At 36.6% G+C, this 26468-nt stretch overlaps 1 protein-coding gene and 1 long non-coding RNA gene across 2 annotated transcripts; both read left to right on the top strand.

The window, feature by feature from the left end:
* The first annotated feature begins 798 nt into the window (after positions 1 to 798).
* LOC132295114 (uncharacterized) lies at positions 799 to 26070 on the top strand. The gene is made up of 4 exons (XR_009478323.1): positions 799 to 1814; positions 21046 to 22368; positions 23636 to 23801; positions 25506 to 26070. It is a non-coding gene; the product is annotated as an uncharacterized LOC132295114 (long non-coding RNA).
* LOC132295113 (uncharacterized) lies at positions 10492 to 17768 on the top strand. The gene is made up of 2 exons (XM_059793217.1): positions 10492 to 11918; positions 16553 to 17768. The coding sequence occupies exon 1, from the start codon at positions 10760 to 10762 to the stop codon at positions 11828 to 11830; it is 1071 nt and encodes a 356-aa protein (XP_059649200.1). The 5' UTR covers positions 10492 to 10759; the 3' UTR covers positions 11831 to 11918; positions 16553 to 17768.
* Positions 26071 to 26468: the final 398 nt, after the last annotated feature.

Raw genomic sequence — 26468 nt, 5'->3', positions numbered from 1 at the left:
GTAAAGGTGCATGTGCTGTGTACATTTAAAATAAGACAATTGGAAAAAGATTTTAAATTAGGCAAAGGCAAAGGGAAAAAGGAATGAAATATTTTCTTACAACAAAGCTGTTAAGATATTATCAACATCCTTGCTTGTGAACAGGGTGACAAATGAACGGGTTGGGCCGGGTTTGAGTTAGGTTAAAAATGGACGAATCAATATGGATCAAGATTTATATTTAATCCATTCAGAATGGGTTGAAAATGAGCGGGTTGAAAATAGGCAAAATCAACCCGTTATGACCCGTAAACTTATTAATTAATTATTTTATTTTTTTATTTATTTTAATTATTTTAACACTAAGAAACACTTTTATTATTATTTTTTAATTATGTGCATTGCATTTTTGACTCCTTGGCCAAAATATTAGAGAGCTTATCTCAGATTGAATTTGATTAAAAAACTAAGACTCCTATATACGTTTTTGCTTTTGTGTGGTGGAGGTGGGTCTCTCCTTAATAATTTCTTTTTTTTTTTTTTTTTGTATCATCTCACGATTAATTAAGGATTGGAGGATCTAGTCTTATTTGACTTGATCTATTCCATTATATTTATAAATTAGTAGAAAATTTTGATTTAAAATTTCAAAATCTAAACCGGGAAGAGTTGACTTTCCAAAAAGGATGGCCTAACTTACTCGGAGCTGTCACGAAAATTTTATTGCATATGTATATATATATATATATATATTTATTATTATTATTATTATTATTATTTTTTTTCGAAAAGTCAAGTAATTTTGTAGATGTGAAGAATATACAGCGCACAAAAGTAAAATACAAAAGAGAAAATGACCCCTAGGGGGCCCAAGCCAACCAACAAACAGCCCAAATAAGGCCCAAAGCTTAATAGCTTGAAACAAACCAAAGTAGTTGATCAAATCCGGTAAAGCAATCCAACGCAGGCGACAACCAGCATCAAGCTTTCAAAGCTTTCAGAGCTGCAGAGAAGACCCATCTGGAGGTCGAGGGGGAGGGCGAATGAAGGAAGAAGGAAGATCCCAAACATGACGGGCACGCCGAGCAGCCACACCATCCTTGAATGATAGAGGCAGGAGCCGTTCTCTGATGGAGGTCATGATTTTGAACAAGACAGAGTTCTGAGAACTTGAAATGTCTTTGAAGATTCTCGAGTTCCTTTCTGCCCAGATGTGATAAATGGATGCTGAAAGTGCCAATTTGTTTATGGCATTTGCAATGTTTTTGGATGACCAGTGATGTGAAGCCCAAAAAATGAAGTCATTCCATTCTGATCTTGTGTAGAAGCCGCATGTATTTTGCAAATAGGACCAAATTGGAGCAGTAAATGAGCAAGAGAAAAAGATGTGATTCAGTGATTCTCTAGAGGAAAGGCACAGTGAGCAGTGATTTGGGATATGCTTATAGGCCATGGAATTGCTGTCAAGAGTGGGTAGCTTGTTAAGAATTGCCAACCAAAGGATGACCCTATGTCGAGGGATGGACAAAGAATTCCAAACAAGTTGGTACCATGGGGCTGGAGGTGTGGGAATGGTTAATGCCTCAATTGTATGCTTAAGAGAATATTTGCCATTTGGTGATGGCCTCCAAGTGAATGAATCTATACCTAAACCAGGAGGGGGAAGAAGATTTAAGCTTGGCAGTAGCAAGGTCATGTCTCTGGGGAAGATCCATGAGTTTCCACACAAGCAACTATTCAATCTAGCATTGAGACGAATTCTAGAAGCATTGATTTGGGCATGAGAAAAGCTACTGCAGAGAGGGCTATCCTCTAACCAGTTGTGATGCCAGAAGGTAATACTTTCTCCATTCCCAATATTTGCTTTGATCATTATCTTAAAAGATGGCCTAAGATGTAGTAGAGATCTCCAATTATAGGAGCAATTCTGTGGTATATTTAATTCCCATAAGCATTTGTTCTTCAAATGATGGTCAATAATCCATTGAGCCCAAGAGCTATCCTTGCAATCAGTAATAACCTTCCACAGATGCCTCATCATAGAAGCCCTATTAATGAATTCCACATTTGGAATTCCAAGCCCACCCAGTCCTTTAGGCCTGCACACATGAAGCCAAGCAATCTTTGCTTTCTTGTTGTTGAGACAATTGCCAGACCAAAGGTAGTTTCTACATAACCTGTTGATATCATTAATGACAGCTTTGGGCAAGATAAACATACTAGCCCAGTACAACTGCATGCTAATTATGATAGATTGGATTAGTTGGATCCTACCTGCATAAGAAATTGCTTTGCTTGTCCAGTGATTAATTCTACTGGAAATCTTATCAACTAATGCCTTGCAGTCATAAGCCTTTAGTCTTGTTGTGATTAGAGGCACACCAAGGTATTTGATAGGAAGAGAACCAATTCCAATCCCCAGCAAACTTGAGATAGAATTTTGGGTGGCTTGATCCACACCACAGAAGAAAATAGAGCTCTTGGACTTGTTGATGTTTAGACCAGAGATAGAAGCGAAGATATTGATAGCATTGTGTAGGATACTTACTGACTGAAGACTTCCATGAGAGAAAAGTAACAAGTCGTCTGCAAAATGTATATATATATATTTCTGGGAAGTTAGGAAGGAAAATAGTAAGAGGAATTCTAAATGAGATTATTAGCTAAATGAGAGTCACCGAAAATTATATATACATTTCTGAAAATGTATAGCTAAATGAGATTATTAGCTAAATATTATATATACATTTCGGTGAATCTCATTTTCCTTCTTTTTTTTTTTTCGGAAAATTTTATTACATATGTATATATATGTCACGAAAATTTTATTACATATGTATATATATATGTATATATATGTATTTCTGGGAGCTGTAACAAATGGAATGATAAACTAAAAGATATGGGTTTTTGCATATATATATATATTTTCTGGAAGGTTTTAAAATTTTTTATTATTTTAAATTTTTTAAAATTATTTTTTTTAGAAGAAATTTCTAGAGAGAGAAATTTAGAGAGAAAAGATTGATGAGAGATAAATTTAAAGAATAAAGATTGTGAGTGAGAGAATTTTACAGAGAGAAATGAGTTGAGTGCAATATAGAATAGTTGTGTGTTGTGTGTTTATTATGTGATGGGTGAAATATGGGTTGAATATGGTTAACCCATCTTGACTATCAAATTAAGTGGTTAAAAATTACCCAATCTATCTTGACCCTCAATTAAATATGATTGACCCATAACCATTAAAAAACGGACGAATATAAAAAAAAATGGACTTACACATCAATCTTTCTGTCTTGAAATACTGGCATCTCCACCCCGATTGGTACAAAAGTCATAAACGTTCATAACACATCCACACATGTGTGTGTGTGTGTGTGAAAATTAGAGAAGAGAATTGATATAAAATATGTGATTAATTATCACTTCTAAATTAATTAAAAAATTTGATATCATAAATGTGGACGTGGGCATACTTTGTAAAGTGAGTCGTCATCATAAATATGTGATTTCGTCAAACAATGTTATAAAGAATAGGAATGTAGATGAATGCACGAATTAATTAATTGTTAAATATTGTATATAAACTAAGTATATATTATATACATTAAAAATGTATATACAAAAATGATGTTGTCATTTATATAGTAGTATGGATACCTTGGCAGTCCATTACCCACATGATAGTTTTGCTATATATCTTAGTCTCAGTACTTTGTTTCTCTCTTCCTTTCCATTTTGATGATGCTCATTTCTCTTTTGTTTGTTTGTTTTTAAAAGCACTGTAACTCATTTTATTTTAAGGCGCAGATGTTTGAACAATACTTACAGTATGTCAACTAATTAAATTAATTTGACCCTTACAGTATGTCAACTAATTAAATTAATTTGACCCTCACGAACTAAATTTCCCACCTTTTGATTTGTATGTCAAAGTGGCAAACTTAACTTCCAACCAGCAATGGGCTGTTCCTCCTCCTCTAACCCAAGCTGTCCCTCCTCTCTAGGAAGTTACATCCCTTCCACCACCATCCCCTGATCCTGATTCTATTTATTGGTTTCCTTCTCTTCCTCCTTTTCTCTCTCTCATACCTAATCTTTTTTCTCTTCCCCTTCACCCCTGTGAATTGGGCTCATCTTGCATGATTTTAAATACAACATCCCTAAACATACCATGTTCTGGTTAACTGTGAAAAATAGACTCAATACCCTTGATAGTTCAGCTGTTTCTTATTTGCACATTCCAAATGCCTGTTTCCTTTGTCTATCCCAAGCAGAGTCCATCAGCCATTGGTTTTTTTTTTTTTTTTTTCAGTCCGCCCATTCATGCTCCATTTGTCTCCCTTTCAGCATGTTGCTGGATTTTATAACCTTCCTGATACTTGGAATGACCTTGTAGACTAGTGTGCTGTCAATTGGAAATCTTCCAGGAAATCCTTAACATTCTTGATCCACAAGCTGAGAGGAATAATCGCGCTTTCAGAAGCAAATCAGCTCCCTATCAGTCTATTGAGGCTATGAGGGATACTATCAGATGCAAACTTGCTTCAATAGAGTTCAAAAACAATGCAATAGGAAGATTGTAGTAGAATAGGAAATTTAAACACTCTTCTTGCTGCTCATTATTAAATGCTATTGATGGAAGATCGAATTTGGACTACATTAGCTTGATCTAATTTCAGACTCCACTTTGCATGGAGGTTGATTTCAAGACTGGTCTAACAACTACAGACTTTATTTCTGTTTATATTAGCTAGCCTTCGTGTTGTTTGTTGGCTTTTCCTGTAACTGCTTGGTTATGTTGTGGTGGGGCTTAGGACTTTCTTTGGCTTCTTGCCCTTGTTTATACATTTTCCTGATAGGTTTTGAAAGAAAAGGTCTGGTGATATTGATTGTGTACTCTTTCAATATTGAAGGGCTTGTTATGTTCGAAACTTGTTTTTTCATTCTTTTTTTAGATTTTTCCTTCTGTTTCGTTTTATTTTTTTTGTTTTATTGGTTGGAGTAACTTGCATTACTTGTCAAATTTAGATAAATTATCAAATGTCATTAGTGAGCACATAGCGTAGGCTGTGTTATATGGAGTTGTACTTAACAACTCATGTTCCTCGTAAAGTATTAGTAAGATATACTTAATTTTTTTTAGATAATTTATAAAATAAGTGTCTGCAAAAGAGAAAATGCGTAATGTTATTTCTGAAACTAAAGTACTAATATTTATTCTTTCAGTTATAATATTGAAAATTAAGATTTAGTTGTATGTCCTGTGGCATTCTAGGATTCTTCTCTAAGCCAAGGTATTTTCCAGTAGAGTGTTGGCATTTGAGTGTGAAGTCTCAATAGTGAGGCGGTCCAAGTAAGGTGCGACTTGTGCCATGACAGGAGCGGGCGAGCAAAAGTGTTGATGAGACATGGAGGAGCAAACGAGGGGTCCCTCAGGGCAACGAGAGGGGCTTGACTTGTGGCTCAGGTGAACGAGTCACCCGCGCCCTGGCTAGGGGAGTAATTGAGGTGGCATGGGGCACAGATATGCTGACGCATGGAGAATGTTCGTACCCAGTTCGTGCTAGGAATGTAATAAATAACTGTGTTATTTGATGTGACGGGCCTAGGAATTGCTACCTTAGGGTTCTGCCACCCTCCTTTCTCTCTCATTTATTCCCTTGTCCGAGTTCTCTCGCCTAAGTACTAATGCTCCCTTAGGTAGGAAAGAAGAAAATTGAATGGAAGGGAGAGAAGAATAAATGAATGAGACATCCCTAGAGAAGAGATTGTGTCATTCTCCCATTTTGTTTGCTTGGATGGAAGAGAAGAGAATGAGATAATACTTTATTTTGTTTGTTAAGGAGAGAAGCGAAGAGAGTGTTAATTATATGAAATGCTGCTTTAGTGGAACACCATCAGTCTCTGATCCATAAATTTGTAATAACCATGATGCGTTTGTTTAATTTTGATTCCCTGCAAGCTATAGACTACAAAGTCTAAGCATATTACTTGTGGAAGTTATAGTATATTAGAAACCACATATGATGGTAAAACTAAAGAGCAAAAATAGTACCTATGCTTGCAATTATTGTGTGGATTGCATGAAGAAATGAATACAAAGCACGCTTTCATGAAAATTCCGATTATGTAATTGTTTAGAAGATTCAAATTGCTACAAGTTTGAGGATTATGCTCCTAGATTGTTGATGTAGGTGTGCGGAGTTGAAAGTGCAGGGAGAGACTAAAACTCTATTCTTGAAGGAAGAAGACAGGGCAATGGCGCTTGATTCGGATTACTCGTCTTGTGATGACAATGAATGGCACAGGCACTGGTGGCAGAAGTGATGCAGCAAAAATATTTGCTTGCATAACTGCTTAATATAATTTAAGGCATATTTTTGGAGGCCTAGGAGTTAGCAATTATACATTCCTGGAAAGGTCCTTAGATGCCCTTAATACCATAAAGGTTGGATATGCCGGTACTTGGACAGATTCTCTACCAAGAATCAAGCTTTTCATGTTGATATTTTACTTCCTTTTAAGTAGTCTTATTTTGGGCGTTACCCAACAGTTTAATTGGTAGAGACCCTAAGCTCCTCGAGCAAGTCTGCTTGTGTTCGAGTCTCTCCTCGCTCTACTTTCTAGGAAAAAAAGGGCAGTCTTGGTTCTATAGGAAGACAATATTAAATGCCTTTTTTTTTTTTTGGATCTGAGACTTATTTAAGTTATATTTATATAACTGTTATATAGGCTATAATAGAAGTAAAACAGTATCTTTATACTCATGGCTTATAAAGTTTTCCTTTTGCTAATGTTATTTATATAATTTTTGGCAATGAAAGGTTTATATTGCTCTCATTCAATCACTTAAACTGTCCTATTCTGTATGTAAATAATAACATATTTTAAAATGATGAATTCTTTGTATAAATTGTTCAAATGCACCTTAAGCTGAATTGTTTCTGGTTAAATCAAGATTTTAAGGCTTCTTCTACTTCTATCAATTCACAATTCTGCAACTTTTGTCTCTCGCCAATAAAAATGTTTGTCTACACACTACTAATATAATAATAATAATAAAAAGAAGAGAAAAATGAGACACATTGTCAAAATAAATGGTCCCTTTAGTTGAAAGATAAAATTAATGGTATGTTAGGGTTTGAGTTGGCACATTTGATGTTTATCATTTTTAGGTTATATTTAGGTTTTTATTTCGGTTGTGCTTGGCGGCGTGAAATTGGAGCGTTAGAATTAGAATTGAAATTGGTAAAATTGGAGAAAATTTTGATTCAATTTTTTGAGTTGCTTTTATCAAATTACACAAATTCCATTTGCAAAGCTTCAATTTCATACCTGCCAAACATAGCCTTAGGAATTTCTTGTATTAAAGCACTTGTAGTCAAATACGTGTTTATATGCATACAATTTTGTGTGTTTACATCTACGGTAACAGCATTTGTATTGTTCTCTATCTTTTACTCACTCTTTTGCATAGCCTTATTATAAGTTAAATTTCTAAGCTTTTCAACAAATTAGTATGTTTGGTTAAATTAAAATTTGCAAAAAGTGTCAAATTCATGAAGTCCCTAAAAGTATATATAATGAAACATTGTAAATACACTTTTGGAAGAATTGTTCCACTTTTGGTTGCAAGAAAATTCTATAATTTACCAAAATAACTTTATTTATATTAAACAGAATAACAAATCTAAATTGATTGTATCGAATAAATAAAAAAAATTTATTTTTAAAAGATAGAAGTAATGTAAAAATTTAAATAAATAATTTGTTGCGGCATTTAGGCTCAATTTGGTAGAGTGGGTTTGAAGGGAAAGGGAAGGGAAGGTGATGGAGGATTATAAAAAAATTGTGTTTGGGTAAGGTGAGTGGAGGAAAAGGGAAGGAGAGGGAAGGGTTTGGAGGGGTTCTTCATAACAATGTACAGTAATTTCTTTAACCTTCCAAAAATGGGAGGATAAGGAAGGAAAGGGAAGGTAATGGCTCATATAATATTTGTCATGTCACTTTTACCCTCAAAATTGCATTTGATATTGGGCATGTATTCAGCGCGGGAAGCTTGCGAATGGCGGACGGCGGACGGCGAACCCGAACTAGAATAGCGATGGAAACTGAAAGATGTGGGTTTTGATTTTTTGAGGCGGACGGCAAACCCGAACTGGAACAGCGATGGAAACTGAAAGGAAAAAAAAACACACACTTGATTTTCATTCCAGTAGCTAAAATTGGTTCCCAGAACAATTTTTCTTGAAAGGAGCCGCCTCCCATTTTTGGGAGCTTGCTCTACTCATATTGGAGCCTCCTCTACTTAAAGTAGAGCCTGCTCCATTCATATTGGAGCCTCCTCCACTTTTACTTGAGCCGGCTCCTCTTGGGGCAAAAATGTTGTTGCATATTTAAATCTAAAAATTCAACTTTTAAAATATAAAAAGGGCATAATAGTAAATTTATTATTATCCTTCCCTTTTCTTTCTTTTCCCAAACATGATTGTTATCCTTCCCTTTCTTTTCTTTCATTAATCAACCAAACACGATTGAGGATTAAACTTATCTTTCCCTTCCCTTTCCCTCATAACTAATGTTATCTTCCCCCTTCAAACCCACCCTACCAAACATAGCCTGTAATGTTTGTGCCTTTATATATATATATATGTCTGTGTGTGCGGTGTGTATTAAGAAAAAAAGAGAAAAGAAATATTAAAAAAAAAAAAAAAATGGGACCCACAAATGTTAAGACCATGTTTTTTTCACTGTAACCTCATCTTCTCTCTCTCGCGTCCATCTCTCTGTTTGTCTCTCGGCTCCTTCTCTTTTTTCTTTTTTCTTTTTTTTCACTTCAAGCTTTAACCCTTGATTACTCTCTCAATCCTTGCCGGATTTAGGTGCCGATTGAGGCAAAACGACGAGCACGACGAGCCCTATGTGCCAGTATCAGAAATTCCAGCTTTTGGTCCTCTTTGGGAGCTCGAATTTGAGGACCCATTTTCTAGGGTTTTGGTGCAATCTTGAGGTAGGGACAACTTAAGCCATGGAATCTTGTTCCATATTGAATCATGCTCTTCTAATTGTGTTACAGCATGTTTGATTGCTTTGATTCTTGTTTAAACTGAGATATTTGAGAATATGCCATGTTATGTGAATATGTGTTACTTGATTGAATGGATAGCATGTTTATATAGTGAGTTTCTATCATGATTATTATTTTACAAGCATGCTATAATGTTATATGAAATGGTACTTGTTGTAGAGTGTTAAATTCCCATTTATCATTGTATTGACATCATGTAAGATACATACATTTTATTGGGTTGCATAGGAAGGGATGTTGGTATTTGAAAAGAAAAATGGGAATTTTGGGTGATGTGTTTGGAAAAATTGGTTTTGATAAACCCGGTCGCTGCGGGGTTACCAACGGGCTGGAGGTTAATATAGCCTAGAGGGGACTAGGGAGTCGCCCTAGCGTGGTTGAGCTAGCTGGGCTCCATAATGACGCCGCGGGGTTACCAAGGGTCAGGGACACTAGCCAATTCTCCTCTCGTGTCGCGGCGGGGTTACCAAAGGGCGGGCTGTATTAACGTTTAAAAGTGATGATTTTGAGAATGAGAATGGGGAGTGTCATTGACATGCATTGCATTTCATTTCGTTGCATTGCATTGTTTATACTCGAAATTGACTTGTATGTTGTATTTGATCCCCTATGTTGTATGATCCCTATCTCCCATTGGCCTATGCTTTGATCGGATTCACTAGGACACAAGAATTGTGTCTTAAGTGTCTCTGCTGAGCTATATGCTCACCCCTATATCTACATATTTTCTTTTTTCAGGTCTTGGAAAAGAACCGGTGGATGACAATCCACCCCAACTTTGAAAGTTGCTAGAAGAGCATTTTCCTTGTTATTTTGTAATAGACTACTCCTTTGTTCATCCCTCATTTTTTGTAAAATTCCAAAGGTGTAATGATGTAAATTTTTTTTGAAGAACCATGATCATGTAATACACTTATGATACTTGATGACATATGGGATGCGAACTTGATGATATGTAACTTGTTGATGAATGGAAGGATAATCCTAACTTGAAGCATTGTCTAGATTAGTAGGTTGTATCATTATCTTTTGTTGCCGTGAATTCGGAAATTAGTTGCATGACATGTTAAATATGCATTTAAACAGGTTGCGGTAGGTCCATTTTTAGGGGAGGTTATGCCGATTTTTTTTTTTTTAAAAAAATTCTTGGCATTAGTTTTGGGATCGTTACAAATTTGTTATCAGAGCAAAGGTTCGATAACCTTTAGGACGACGGGTAGAGGCCTACTTAGGGTTACATGGAATGCTGTTTGTGTTGTTTACTTGACTACTTGCTACGTGCTATTTTACTTAAATGAGCATGCTTAACTGCCTATGTGCTTACTGCTTACTTGTTTATGTTAAAATGTTTCTTGCATAGTCTTGCATGCTAAGTGTTGTACGGTATTAATTCTTATTGAGTCGTCCACAGTGGACCTTAGTGTCATGTTTCTGAATCGTTTTCTCGTTTTATAGCACGATGTCACGGCGTGAGGAACCTAGAGAAGTTGGCCCTAGGCCAACAAGGGGTGATGTTGGTGAGAGCTCCAGCTCCAATCTGGAGGAGCTAAATGATGAGAACATGCTTCTTAGGGACTTGATTCCCCCAAGAGCTGTTCCCCCACGAAGAGAGAATGTTGAAACACTTGTACAGAAGTGGGTGAAGGTTCTGTGGCACAAGAGTTGAATCGATTGTTGCAAAATGCCATGAGAGCAACTATTGTTGCTCAGCCGCAGTTGGTACCACAACCTACAGTTCGAGTTGAGGAGACTCCAGCTCAGAAGCGTCTCAAGATCATTAAGGGGTTTTCTCAGCTGATGCCGGTTATGTTTGAGGGCGGTGCGGACCCAATGGTAGCCGACAACTACATGGATCAAGTCGAAACTCAGTTGACCTCAATGGATGTGACAGAGGATCACTTGAAGATCATCCTAGCAACTTACAAGTTTGCTATGGATGCCAAGGTTTGGTGGAAGTCGATCACTAACCAGTACAAGATTGAAGAGATGAGTTGGGACAGGTTCAAGGAACTGTTTTATGAGAAGTACTTTCCGCTTTCCAAAAGATGGGAGTTACAAGACCAGTTTCATAATCTTATTCAAGGGAACATGTCAGTGGCGGAGTATGAGAACAAGTTCACCCCACTCTCCCGTTTTGCTCCAGAAGTGGTGAGAGATGAAGCTAACAAGACTCGAAAGTTTTTCTTGGGTCTTAATGATCAAATGAGGCCGTTGATCACGGCACAGTTTATTAAGGTTTACTCTGAAGCAGTGGAAAGGGCTTTGATGCTGGAGGCTGACAATAGAGAGAAGGATGCAAGCAGAGAGCAATTGAAGCAAAAGAGGGGTGCAGGGCCATCCTCAGAGGGATCTTCTTGGAAAAGGAACAGGGGCAGTCCATCTCAGTTTCAGGGGCAACAGTTTACAAGATCTACTCCTACCACTCCTATGCCAGCTGGATCTGACAGGAGTGCAGTTGTTTGTTATCAGTGTCAGCAGCCCGGACATTACAAGTCCAGTTGTCCGATGAGATCGTCTTCAGTTTCGTCAGCTCCGAAGGCTTGTTATGGGTGCCAGCAGGGTCACTTGATTCGTGATTGTCCGAGTCAGAGAGCAGGCACCATTAGTGGCAGAGAGTCACAGCAGAGGCCGTCACAATCGGCTACAGTTCAGTCAGGTTTCAGACCACCACCACCACAGCCTACTATGTCTTCACAGGGTTCACGATCAGTTAGGAGGGATACTCCTACTATGTCAGTGCAGCAGTCAGGTGTTTAGGTTGGCAGTCCTCAGGCACAGGTACCACAGGGACGTGTTTTTGCACTGGCACAGACCGATGCATCTTCTGGACCGTCAGTTCTTCGAGGTATATTTCCAGTGTTTGGTTGTTGGGCCCGTGTTTTGTTTGACTCTGGTGCATCTCATTCTTTCATTTCATCATCATTTGCACTTGCATCGGGGTTAGAGGTTAGTTTCATGGATCGGGCGTTATGTGTTGATACGCCAGTTGGGGTTTCAGTGTCATTGAGCCGAGTTGTGCGAGATTGCTCCATTGTAATAGCCGGGCGGACCTTTGTGTTTGACCTTATCCTCCTGGAGATGACTAGCTTTGATGTCATTCTCGGGATGGATTGGTTGGCTTCATTTCATGCCACGATCGACTGTTACAGAGGAAGGGTTACAGTTTGCACTCCCGAGGGAGACTGTTTCTTTTTCGTGGGAGATCGGAGTGATTCCCACATTTCATCGTTTTATGGAGTTCGTGGACGAAGTCATGGTGATTATTTCTTAGCTAGTCTTCTAGCCGAAGAAGATGATGTCGTGGGAGAAGTTTATCCGGCGATTGTTTATGACTTCTTGGATGTTTTTCCAGAAGATTTGACAGAGTTGCCTCCACACTGAGAAGTGGAGTTCACTATTGATTTGATGCATGGTACTGCGCCGATTTCTATGGCACCGTATCGTATGGCACCAGTTGAATTGGAAGAATTGAAGAGGCAGCTTGATGATTTGAGGATAAAAGGTTTCATCCGACCGAGTGTGTCACCATGGGGCGCACCGGTCTTGTTTGCTAAGAAGAAAGATGGTTCGTTGAGGTTGTGCATTGATTATCGGAAGTTGAATCATGCCACCATCAAGAACAAGTATCCTTTGCCAAGGATAGATGATTTATTTGATCAGTTGAGGGGAGCCAGTTGTTTCTCGAAGATTGACTTGAGGTCTGGCTATTATCAGTTGCGGGTTAGGGATGAGGATATCCCGAAGACAGCATTCCGTACATGGTATGGACACTATGAGTTCCTTGTTATGCCTTTTGGCTTGACTAATGCACCAGCGGCATTCATGGACTTGATGAACCGCGTCTTTCACGATTACTTGGACCAGTTTGTGGTAGTTTTCGTGGATGACATTCTTATGTACTCACGGACTCGGGAAGATCACGAGGTCCATTTGAGTATTGTTTTACAGATTTTGTGGGAGCACCGATTGTATGCCAAATACGAGAAATGTGAGTTTTGGCTACAGGAGGTGAAGTTTTTGGGGCATGTTGTTTCAGAAGGTGGAGTATCAGTTGATCCATCAAAGGTTGAAGCAGTTTTGACTTGGGAGCGACCCAAGAATGTGTTTGAGATCCGCAGTTTCCTTGGTTTAGCGGGTTACTATCGGAGATTTGTGAAGGATTTCTCCCGTTTGGCAGCTCCTATGACCCGTTTGACCCGGAAAGGGGTCAAGTTTGTCTGGAATGAGGCCTGTGATTCATCTTTTCAGGAGTTGAAGATGAGATTGACTACAACTCCAGTGTTGGTGATACCTGAGCGTGGCTTGGGTTATGTGATCTATTGTGATGCTTCACGTGACGGGTTGGGATGTGTGTTGATGCAGGATGGTAGAGTAGTGGCTTATGGGTCTCGACAGTTGAAGACTCACGAGTACAACTACCCTACTCATGACCTGGAGTTAGCGGCAGTTGTATTTGCCTTGAAGTGTTGGAGACATTACTTGTATGGTGAGAGATTCGAGGTATTTTCAGATCACAAAAGTCTCAAGTACCTTTTCTCCCAAAAGGACTTGAACAACAGACAGAGGCGATGGGTCGAATTCTTGGAGGACTACAATTTTGACTTGCAGTATCATCCGGGCAAGGCGAATGTGGTAGCGGATGCCTTAAGCCGGAAATCTCGTGGAACTTTGGCTAGTTTAGCTATTCGGAAGTGGAAGATGCTTGAAGATCTGGCAGAGATGGGATTACAGTATTGTGATGATGATGCTTGCAGTGAGTCGGCATTCTTATTTAGTCTTGTGGCTCAGCCTACTCTTGTTGTACGAGTGATTGAGTCACAGAGATAGGACCCGGATTTAGATGCCATCCACGCTTTGATCTCTAGTGGTGAGACAGTGAAAGATTGGGCCTTGCATGCAGATGGGGGTCTACGGTTCAGGGGTTTGTTGGTGGTTCCCACAGTATGTCGTGAGGATGTCCTAAGGGAGTTTCACACTTCCCGTTTTGCAGTTCATCCAGGCGGTACTAAAATGTATCACAATTTGAGACGTCAGTATTGGTGGAGCGGGATGAAGAATGATGTTGCACAGTTTGTGGCTAGATGCCTTACCTGTCAGCAGGTGAAGGCCGAGCATCAGAGGCCAGCAGGTTTGTTGCAACCATTACCTATAGCGTAATGGAAATGGGAGCATATCGCTATGGATTTTGTGACAGGTTTTCCAAGGTCAAGAAGGGGCAATGAGGCCGTATGGGTCATCATTGACAGATTGACCAAGACGGCTCACTTTTTGCCTATTAAGGCAACAGATGATGCAGAGAAGCTTGGTGTTTTTTATGTGAAGGAGATTGTAAGGTTGCATGGAGTTCCTGTAACCATTGTGTCAGATAGGGATGCTAAGTTCACTTCGAAGTTCTGGGAATGACTTCAAGTAGCGTTTGGTTCAGCGTTGCATCTTAGTACGGCATTCCATCCACAGACGGACGGTCAGTCGGAGCGTACTATCCAGATTTTAGAGGATATGCTTCGGGCATGTGTGCTTGACTTGGGTGGTAGTTGGGAGGATCACCTTCCACTTATTGAGTTTGCCTACAACAACAGTTATCAAGCGAGTATCCAGATGGCTCCATTTGAGGCGTTGTATGGTAGACCTTGTAGGTATCCTGTTTGTTGGACTGAGGTAGGTGAGACAGCCGCCTTAGGACCCGACATTGTACTCGAGACTACTGAGAAGATTAAGTTGATAAGACAGAGGTTACTTACAGCTCAGAGCCGACAGAAGAGCTATGCGGATAAGCGGAGACGACCGTTATCCTTTGAGGTGGGAGACCACGTTTTTCTACGGGTTTCTCTACGGAAGGGATTGATGAGATTCGGAAAAAGTGGCAAGTTGTCGCCACGATTTATTGGACCGTTTGAGATTTTGGACCGAGTAGGAGAGGTTGCCTACAGGCTTGCTTTGCCACCACAGTTGGATAGGGTCCACAATGTTTTCCATGTATCGATGTTACGGAAGTACGAACCGGATCCATCTCACATTTTGAGTTGGGTAGATGTGGACATTGATGAGGATGTTTCCTACGAGGAAGGACCAGTTCAGATTTTTGACACACAACAGAAGGTGTTGAGGAACAAGACGATACCAATGGTGAAAGTCCTTTGGAGACACCACGGAGTCGAGGAAGCTACTTGGGAGCTTGAACAGGAGGTTCGTTCCAAGTACCTAGCGTTGTTTTCTTCCTCAGGTATGTCTTGATTTCGGGGACGAAATCCTTATAAGTTGGGGAGAGTGTAATGTTTGTGCCTTTATATATATATATGTCTGTGTGTGCGGTGTGTATTAAGAAAAAAAGAGAAAAGAAATATTAAAAAAAAAAAAAAAATGGGACCCACAAATGTTAAGACCATGTTTTTTTTCACTGTAACCTCATCTTCTCTCTCTCGCGTCCATCTCTCTATTTGTCTCTCGGCTCCTTCTCTTTTTTCTTTTTTTCTTTTTTTTTTTCACTTCAAGCTTTAACCCTTGATTACTCTCTCAATCCTTGCCGGATTTAGGTGCCGTTTGAGGCAAAACGATGAGCACGGCGAGCCCTACGTGCCAGTATCAGAAATTCCAGCTTTTGGTCCTCTTTGGGAGCTCGAATTTGAGGACCCATTTTCTAGGGTTTTGGTGCAATCTTGAGGTAGGGACATCTTAAGCCATGGAATCTTGTTCCATATTGAATCATGCTCTTCTAATTGTGTTACAGCATGTTTGATTGCTTTGATTCTTGTTTAAACTGAGATATTTGAGAATATGCCATGTTATGTGAATATGTGTTACTTGATTGAATGGATAGCATGTTTATATAATGAGTTTCTATCATGATTATTATTTTACAAGCATGCTATAATGTTATATGAAATGGTACTTGTTGTAGAGTGTTAAATTCCCATTTATCATTGTATTGACATCATGTAAGATACATACATTTTATTGGGTTGCATAGGAAGGGATGTTGGTGTTTGAAAAGAAAAATGGGAATTTTGGGTGATGTGTTTGGAAAAATTGGTTTTGATAAACCTGGTCGCTGCGGGGTTACCAACGGGCTAGAGGTTAATATAGCCTAGAGGGGACTAGGGAGTCGCCCTAGCGTGGTTGAGCTAGCTGGGCCCCATAATGACGCCGCGGGGTTACCAAGGGTCAGGGACACTAGCCAATCCTCCTCTCGTGTCGCGGCGGGGTTACCAAAGGGCGGGCTGTATTAACGTTTGAAAGTGATGATTTTGAGAATGAGAATGGGGAGTGTCATTGACATGCATTGCATTTCATTTCGTTGCATTGCATTGTTTATACTCGGAATTGACTTGTATGTTGTATTTGATCCCCTATGTTGTATGATCCCTATCTCCCATTGGCCTATGCTTTGATTGGATTCACTAGGACACAAGAATTGTGTCTTAAGTGTCTCTGCTCAGCTATATGCTCACCCCTATATCAATATATATATATTTTTTTCAGGTCTTGGAAAAGAATCGGTGGACGACAATCCACCCCAACTTTGAAAGTTGCTAGAGGAGCATTTTCCTTGTTATTTTGTAATAGACTACTCCTTTGTTCATCCCTCATTTTTTGTAAAATTCCAAAGGTATAATGATGTAAATTTCTTTTGAAGAACCATGATCATGTAATACACTTATGATACTTGATGACATATGGGATGCGAACTTGATGATATGTAACTTGTTGATGAATGGAAGGATAATCCTAGCTTGAAGCATTGTCTAGATTAGTAGGTTGTATCATTATCTTTTGTTGCCGTGAATTCGGAAATTAGTTGCATGACAGGTTAAATATGTATTTAAACAGGTTGCGGTAGGTCCATTTTTAGGGGAGGTTATGCCGAATTTTTTTTTTTTATAAAAATTCTTGGCATTAGTTTTGGGATCGTTACATAGCCTTAGAGGGAGAATTATGGATACTTTTACTGTTATACATTATACCATATACTGTAGTTTAGGAAAACTAAGAAATAGCACAATTGCATATTCTTAGCACAATTGCCTATTCCTGGTGTAAAGTAATGGATTTGAAGGGGGAGTATGTGATTATGGGTTCACTCTTATTATAGCGCTGCCATTTGATGGGAGAGGTGGTTCAACTTTGCACACGCTCAGTTTGAAATCATTGATTGAGAAATTATTAGGTGGTTTTAGTCATTATTGACACTTGGTGGATTCGTCTATTCAGAAATTATAATCTTTGATGGGAAAAATGGTTCACAAGAGTGTATTAATATTATAAAGAATTTACTTCGGATATGGCTCAACGATTTACTCGCTAGATTTTAGAGTTTAGAAAGCCCAAGGTCTGGAATTCAAATCCCGCTAGGTGTTCTTTGTGACTCCGCTGCCGCTGTAGTGACTTACTCGGCCTGAGTGGAGAGGTGCCTTTCCAGGTTCTCGGGTTCGTGCCATCCCGAACACTCCAGGTTAATAATATATATATATATATATATATATTATAAAGAATTTTCAACATTAATTTTTATTAAATTTGTCCACGAAGTGTTATATTGGTTTATTGATGTTGTGTTTTGCCCCGCATCTATTTAAATTAGGGATGCACAAAGAACTGATGGAACTAGAAAACCGTTCAAAATCGAGCCGAATCGGTGTTTCGGTTCTGATTCCTCACTACTTCAGTTCCGGTTCTAGCCTTTTTGAAATCGAACCGAATCGATTATATTATATTATATTATATTATATTATATTATATATATATATATATATATATATATATATATATATATATTAATTACATAATTACAATTGTACATAAAACCAATAGAGTATGAAAAATTGTTAATGAGAAGTTAAAAAAAAAAAAAATCAAAATTTATATAATTGGAATCGTGGAACCGAACTGAATCAAACCGGTATTCACGATTTGGTTTGGTTTGATTCTGGTTCCATATCTCAACAGTTCCGATTATAATTTTTTAGAAATCATTGGGAAAGGTTCGATTCCAATAATGACAAAAATCGTACCGATCCCAACCATGTGCAACCCTAATTCAAATGTGTGTGTTTGATGTAACGGATGCAATAAATTCGTTCACAAGTAAGGGCGGAGCCAGAATTTCAATCAACTAACATGACAAATATTAGTTATTCAAATAGAGGGTAAAAAATATTTAAGTAGGAAAAAATAGAAGAAAAATGAGAACTTTGAAAGGACAAAAAAAAAAAAAAAAAAAAAAAAAAAACAAACTTTTTTTTTTAATAGGAAATCAAAGGAATTTGAAGAGTAAAAAAACAAAAAACAAAAAAAAAGAAATAATTTTAGAAATTAAGAGTTTAGGGGCATTATATAGAAAATTTTCATATATATATATATATATATATAAAAATTAAAAATAACTATACATAGTAGTGGGCGGGCATTCGCATATTAGTCGATAATATATTGATAAAATTGATTGAATACCCCCTACTCTCCCGTACATTATATTTATAGTAAATAAAATCCTAAAATTATAAAGAAAACTAATAGCAAAAAAGAAATTAATTGATTTAAATGAACTAAAATATAAAGAAAATTACTAAAATTAAAATCTCTCTCAAAATTATAAAATAAAAATAAATAAAAAATAGTCATTAAAAATAATATATATTTTTTGTTTTACCATATTAAAAAATAATAATTAAAATATGTCTAATTCATGGTATGTAATTTGTTTCTAACTGGGGTTTTTGTTATGGTAGGTAGTTTTTGATAATCATGTCTAAAGTTAATTTTTTTCCCCTCATAGAATGAGTTGATGCTTTTCGTGTTTAGTCCTCTCTGACCTCCGATTCCATTTTAAAATAAATTTATTAAAATCAATTTATTTTAAAATTGATTGAGTACCCTACTCTCCCGTACATTATATTTATAATAAATAAAATCCTAAAATTATAAAGAAAACTAATAGCAAAAAAGAAATTATTTGATTTAAATAAACTAAAATATAAAGAAAATTACTAAAATTAAAATCTCTCTCAGAATTAAAAAATAAAAATAAATAAAAATAGTTATTAAAAATAGGGTAAATAGCAATAAACACCCCTATATTACTCTCTCTATCTCAAGAAACCCCCCTGAACTAATTAGCACCCCCTAAACTATTTAAAAAATACAATTTAAGGACAAAATTCAAATTCACTGGCAACGGAGCTTGTCGGAAATATTAGATTACAAAATTGCCCTTATTATTTTAGGGCCAAACACCACCTTACGGTCCACATTTTATTTTAGTGCCAAATACCAACCAGACCACTACCCAATTAACTAGAAATCTATCCAAGAAACCACAGCTCCTTCAGCCATTGAGTTCATCCATATTGATGATAAGAAAAACCAAAATCAAAACATATTTATTATCTTATTTTTCAACTTACCACATCTTAATCATATTTTATCTCACCATTATTGGACCCTTTTGCAATATTGTTTCCTCGCTCCATCTCTGTACACCCCCTGAAAAGCGTAGAAGACATGTGATCAAGAGAGAGATGCGTTGATGAATTTATTTGTCTGCTTAATTGGAATCGGAATCTTCGGTATCTATATATTATCTTTGTAAATATATATATATATATATATATATATATATATATATATATATATAGTGCTTATCTTCATTTTATTAAAAGGAACAAATGTATGTGTTTGGATGAAATTAGAAGAACAGAGTTCTTGGCACACTAACATTTGAAGTCATTTTTTCTGGCAACGGCTGTTAGCCCAAATCAATCACCAAAAATGGTTGGGTGTTAATTATTCCGTCTGATCTTAATATCTTAGAGGACTTGGACTGAAAATGAAAGGCGCAGGATACAAGGACACTCCTGCACTTGCCTTTTTGCATTGGCTGAACATCTATTATCTGCCAAATTGTCACCAATGTTTTTTACAAAGGTTACTATATTGTTAATCACCAACATCCCCATCTTCATCCTTATCAATAACATTCATGCAAGCCTATCCACATACGTATACCGACCCACCACCATCCACCAGCCGACGACCACCACCACCCACCGATAACCAGCTGCAAACCCATCTCCTATGGTGATCCATACACAGACAACCACAGCAGGCGGTGGCGTCGCCACCACCCCCATCACCGCCGACCACCAACCAGCACTGTATGGATTATTTACCTTGGTCCCTAAGAACCCAAAACCAAATCAAATACAAATGTAATTGAAATTCATGTATTTTGCATACTGTTTGTAATCTCTTCTAGATATATTCATAGCTTACTTGGGTTTCGGGATTACTCACTCTATCTAAAAATCAGTAGCAGAAACAGAGATTCAAATACTTATTTGGATTTGATATTTTGATGTTTGGCTTATGAGGTACTATTTGGAAATTAAGTTGATTAAATATAAGGAAAGTGAGTAGAGAGAGAGAGAGAGAGAGTGGTGAGTTTTGTCTGTGATTGTTGAAAAGTTGCAGAGCATAGAAAGAGATTGCAATTTGCAGAGCATGGAGAGAGAGTGGAGTTGGGGGTTGATGGTTCGATTTGGGCCAATTAGAAAGGGTAGGTTTGTCATTTTCAATTTATAGCATAGGTCAGGTGACTACTTTACGGTAAAAAACTAACCGAATAGTGTCATCTGGTTGTTTTTGGAAAAAATTGGATAGTACAAGAGTAGTCTGTTAAAAAAATAGTTTGGGAGGTTTCTTGAGGGAGAGAGAGTAAAATATAAGGAGGGTTTATTGCACTTTACCCTTAAAAATATATATAAATATTTTTTGTTTTACCATATTAAAAATTAATAATTAAAAGATGTCTAATTCATGGTATGTAATTTGTTTCTAACTAGGGTTTTTGTTATGGTAGGTAGTTTTTGATAATCATGTCTGAAGTTAATTTTTTTCGCCCTCATAGAATGAGTTGATGCTTTTAGGGTTTTGTCCCCTCTGACCTCCGATTCCATTTTGATTGATTTATACAACAGTAGCCATGAAAAAAAGAAGGAATTCAACTGAAGAGGGCAACAAAGAAGCAGAGAAGTCCGACGATGAACAAATTCAGATATCGGGTTGTTCGTTCATAGATCTCCCAAGTCCTATATTGGTTGATATTCTACTAAAACTCGGTGTAAAGAGTATTCTAATTTGCAAGTGTGTGTGCAAAACTTGGCGCAATATTATTTTGGATCCTCAGTTTGCCAAGCTGCAATTTGAGCAAGCAGAGCCTTGCCCTCTGCTTCGGACAGAATTGGATGTAAGGCCCGCAACACGTGTGTCAAGAACTCTTTACTTGGTTGAGCCTGAAAATTTCCACAATTTCGATCTCGGAGAATGCTTTTGTTACTGGGGTTATAGAGTGCTAAAATATTTTCATTGTAACCGTCATGTTAACATGAAGCTTGAAACCAAATTGAAGATCCCATTGCGCAATCCTGAAACAGTACCATCAAAGATTCAACATTGCCAATTCATGCAATGGCTTTCTTTGCTTGTCTGAACCATTGGGTCACTATTGTTGTGTGTAATCCAATCACAGGTGAATACATAAACCTTCCGGTGGCTGTGGCTGATTGTTGTGACGGGAATTTCAAATATATCTTTGGTTTTGGATTGGGCTTCAGTCCAAGAACTAGTCAATACAAGGTGGTTAGAGTGTTTGATCAATACAGTCTTAATCCCATTACAGGCAAGAAAGAATATGACTGTACTCAGGCTGAGATACACACTGTTGGCTCGGGATCATGGGAAAGCATGGGTGATGTTCCCTATTATAAGCTAGAATTCCCAACCTATTTGAATGGAGCTCTTTATTGGTTCCATAATGACATGAACACTTCTGTTTATATAGTTTCTTTTAACCTTGATGACGAGAAGTTCCATTCAGTTCCCTTTCCTTCTCATGAAAATGGTGACACGGTTGGTTTGAGCACGATCGATAATGTGTCCATGGGAGTACTACAAGGCTGTCTATGCATATGTGATGCCTCCAATGGGAATTCTATTCATGTATGGATAACAATGAGAAGCAAATCTTGGACAAAAATGTTCTCTATTGATACCCTGCATGATGAGAGGTTGTCTAACTGTTTATATTTGCCAATGAATTACCTAAAGGATTGAGCAGTATTGATGTTTAATTATTCTAGAAGTGCTCTGGTTCGTTTTGACCTTAAAGGACCAGATTTTAAATATCTTAAAGTTCATGGGGTTAAATCCGAATTTGAGGCATATGCTTATATTCCGAGCTTCATTTCACTCAAGGATGCCGTTGTTGGTGATAATGTGGCGGTGCTGAATATCAATTCGAGGTAAGGATGTCCTTGTTTGCAATTTACAGTTACTTTAGCACTAAAAAAAAAATAACTGTAAAGTTTGAAGATGATATCTTATTCTCAATTTTTCTTGGGTTTTCTGTACATTTTAATTTAAATTGTATTTGGGTTTTGTGTATGGCTTCAATAACTTATTGTTTCAAACTTAAATAACTAGGTACCTCATCAATTTGAGCATTGGTTTGTTTGTTCATATGGTTGTGTAGTCCTTCTTTGGACCATTACATGTACAACTTATGGTCCCTCACCCACAGGATACTAGGATAGTCTTTGTTTTTTTGGCCATATCTCCTATATTTGCTACTCATTGTTCCTTCTTGTTATCAATTTCCCTTTTCATCTTGATGATGCTAATTTCTTTTCTTTCTTCTTCTTTTTTTTATTTTTATTTTTATTATTTTTTTTCATGCTTATATAATGCACAATAATTCATTTTATCTTTATGTCAAGATATTTATATCCTTACATATATATAAACGGTATCTAACTCATTAAAACAGTTTTGGAAGAACAAAATAGGTGACCCTGTGTGTTCTAGCTTTCTATATCTATATATAAGTATATTGTAGAGTTTGTTATCTTCTATACTTGCTTCTTTATTTTTGTGTATTTCAGCAACTTTTATTTGATTTGTGGAACTTCAATGAATTGTTGAACATCACTATTGTTTACAGGGCTTACGTTTAGTGCTCTAGAATTTTACTAGACAATTCATGTGCCTTTGTGGAGTACTTGTAGCATATGATGAACTTGTTATGATGATAAACAAATAACATGTCTACTAAAAACGTAAGTACAAAATATTTATTCGAGATTTTTTTTTTGATAAGATTGGTTCCATTAAAAAGCAACTGAACGAGGTGCAACCCATGCACACACCGCATATACAATAGAAATGACAGAAAAAGCAGGATTCAATCGATTCATCTAATTTAGAATGCTATAATCTTGTAATTTTTAAGGAATGTTTAAATTTATTCTAATTGTACAATCTATATAAATATATGCATGTAGTTCAATTTGAGGACTGTAGATTGTATATTTGACATGCATTGTATATTGTATAATGTGGTCAAAATGTGATAGTATATCTAGAGACACTTCAGTAAGTTTGGTTCTTGAGTTTTCTAATACGGGTCAATTGGGAACCGGAGACAATTCCAGAAACGTTTCAAAAATTAGTCTTGATGACACTGGATTCACAATAAAGCATTAGATGAAAGAGATTGTTGATCTTTCACAGCTTAAGGCATGGTGATTAGATGGATAAACAAGTCCAGCAATAATCAAATGGATGCTGAGGGTGTGGTTAAATCCGAATTTGAGGCATATGCTTATATTCCGAGCTTTATTTCACTCAAGGATGCCGTTGTTGGTGATAATGTGGCGGTGCTGAATATCAATTCGAGGTAAGGATGTCCTTGTTTGCAATTTACAGTTACTTTAGCACTAAAAAAAAAATAACTGTAAAGTTTGAAGATGATATCTTATTCTCAATTTTTCTTGGGTTTTCTGTACATTTTAATTTAAATTGTATTTGGGTTTTGTGTATGGCTTCAATAACTTATTGTTTCAAACTTAAATAACTAGGTACCTCATCAATTTGAGCATTGGTTTGTTTGTTCATATGGTTGTGTAGTCCTTCTTTGGACCATTACATGTACAACTTATGGTCCCTCACCCACAGGATACTAGGATAGTCTTTGTTTTTTTGGCCATATCTCCTATATTTGCTACTCATTGTTCCTTCTTGTTATCAATTTCCCTTTTCATCTTGATGATGCTAATTTCTTTTCTTTCTTCTTCTTTATTTTTATTTTTATTTTTATTATTTTTTTTCATGCTTATATAATGCACAATAATTCATTTTATCTTTATGTCAAGATATTTATATCCTTACATATATATAAACGGTATCTAACTCATTAAAACAGTTTTGGAAGAACAAAATAGGTGACCCTGTGTGTTCTAGCTTTCTATATCTATATATAAGTATATTGTAGAGTTTGTTATCTTCTATACTTGCTTCTTTATTTTTGTGTATTTCAGCAACTTTTATTTGATTTGTGGAACTTCAATGAATTGTTGAACATCACTATTGTTTACAGGGCTTACGTTTAGTGCTCTAGAATTTTACTAGACAATTCATGTGCCTTTGTGGAGTACTTGTAACATATGATGAACTTGTTATGATGATAAACAAATAACATGTCTACTAAAAACGTAAGTACAAAATATTTATTCGAGATTTTTTTTTGATAAGATTGGTTCCATTAAAAAGCAACTGAACGAGGTGCAACCCATGCACACACCGCATATACAGTAGAAATGACAGAAAAAGCAGGATTCAATCGATTCATCTAATTTAGAATGCTATAATCTTAATGTTTAAATTTATTCTAATGGTACAATCTATATAAATATATGCATGTAGTTCAATTTGAGGACTGTAGATTGTATATTTGACATGCATTGTATATTGTATAATGTGGTCAAAATGTGATAGTATATCTAGAGACACTTCAGTAAGTTTGGTTCTTGAGTTTTCTAATACGGGTCAATTGGGAACCGGAGACAATTCCAGAAACGTTTCAAAAATTATTGAGTGACACTGGATTCACAATAAAGCATTAGATGAAAGAGATTGTTGATCTTTCACAGCTTAAGGCATGGTGATTAGATGGATAAACAAGTCCAGCAATAGTCAAATGGATGCTGAGGGTGTGGTTGTTTGAAGTAGTCTATTCTTTTGGGTAAAAGACTATTTTGATAAATTCTCTCTCTTTTTTGGTTTTTACTTCTTCACTCTTTTCTTTTTTCCGTGAAAAAAATCTCATCCTTCCCACTAGTATTTTATATATTTTGTCATTAATAATGTTTGATATATTGAAAAATAAGAGATCAATGTAATAGCATTAATATATAATAAACCATTGATGATGAAACTGAAGCACAAAGAGTGGTAATAATAATGGCTATTATTGTGTGGATTGCATGACGATTTGGGTATAGAGCCTTCTTCCATGAAAATTTTGGTGAATATTTATTTAGAAGATCCAAGTTGCTATTTATTCGAGGATTATGCTCTATTAATATTGTGAATGTTGATGTAGGTGTGCAGAATTCAGAGTTCAGGGAGAGACTAAGCCTCTTTTTTTGGTTGAAGAATATTGGCGATAGCGATTCAATTGCTTGTCGAGATCGTCTAATGATACTAAATGGCGGGACAAGATCTGAAGTTTGAGCAGTTGAGCACATATACTTTTACTGGAGGGGTCATGCATGTAGGTTGGAAACTCTGGAAGCTTGACAAATCCTCCCTAATACCAAGAATGTCAAGTTCCATAAGTTGATATTTTGCTTCCTCTTAGTAGTTGTTCACTTTTTTCTTTTTCATTTTTTATTATTTTTATTATTATTATTATTTTTATGGTTATGGGAAGATAGTAATGAATATTTGGCCTAGTAGGTCACAAGAAACAATACTGTTTTTTTGTGGATAGAGACTTGTTTAAATTTTTTAGGTGAAGGGAATATATATTGATAACTAAATTAGAAAATGTAACTATATCTTTCTCATGCTTGGCTTAGGATTCACTAGGAAGTCATCAGGAAAATTACGATTCAAACATATTTACACAATTATTATAATAGGCCATAAAATAGCCCATTGTTGTACTCATGCCTTCTAATTTTGCTTTAAAGAAATATTCAAAGTGTGTGTGTATATATATAATTTGTGAAAATGAAATGTTTATTGTTTTAATATATCCATACTTGAATTGATTATATATATATTTTTTCTTAGTTGGGATTCACACACACTGCCTCCACTGAGGTTCGAACCCCTGACCTTCGTTTGAAAAATAAGAATTTTGTACCTCTAGGCCACAGGCTTGTTGGTAATCCCCAGTCTGTTATAGTTTATTGCTGTAATTCAAGTTGACATCCTTGGAACCAAATCGTTATAGGAACATGCTTCAATTATTCTAGCTGTGTTTCTTTTATGCATAACCTGGTGTATGACTTGAAACCGATATTTGTTTTTAGAGTGATGAATTCTTTGTATAATTAAT

Source organism: Cornus florida, unplaced genomic scaffold (genome assembly GCF_030987335.1).
Source record: "Cornus florida cultivar Cherokee Brave unplaced genomic scaffold, ASM3098733v1 CherokeeBrave_3.0.0_Hap2_Chr02, whole genome shotgun sequence".
NCBI lineage: Eukaryota > Viridiplantae > Streptophyta > Magnoliopsida > Cornales > Cornaceae > Cornus > Cornus florida.
Note: the sequence above shows the minus strand (reverse complement) of the source record. Positions and strands in the feature narration are given on the sequence as shown.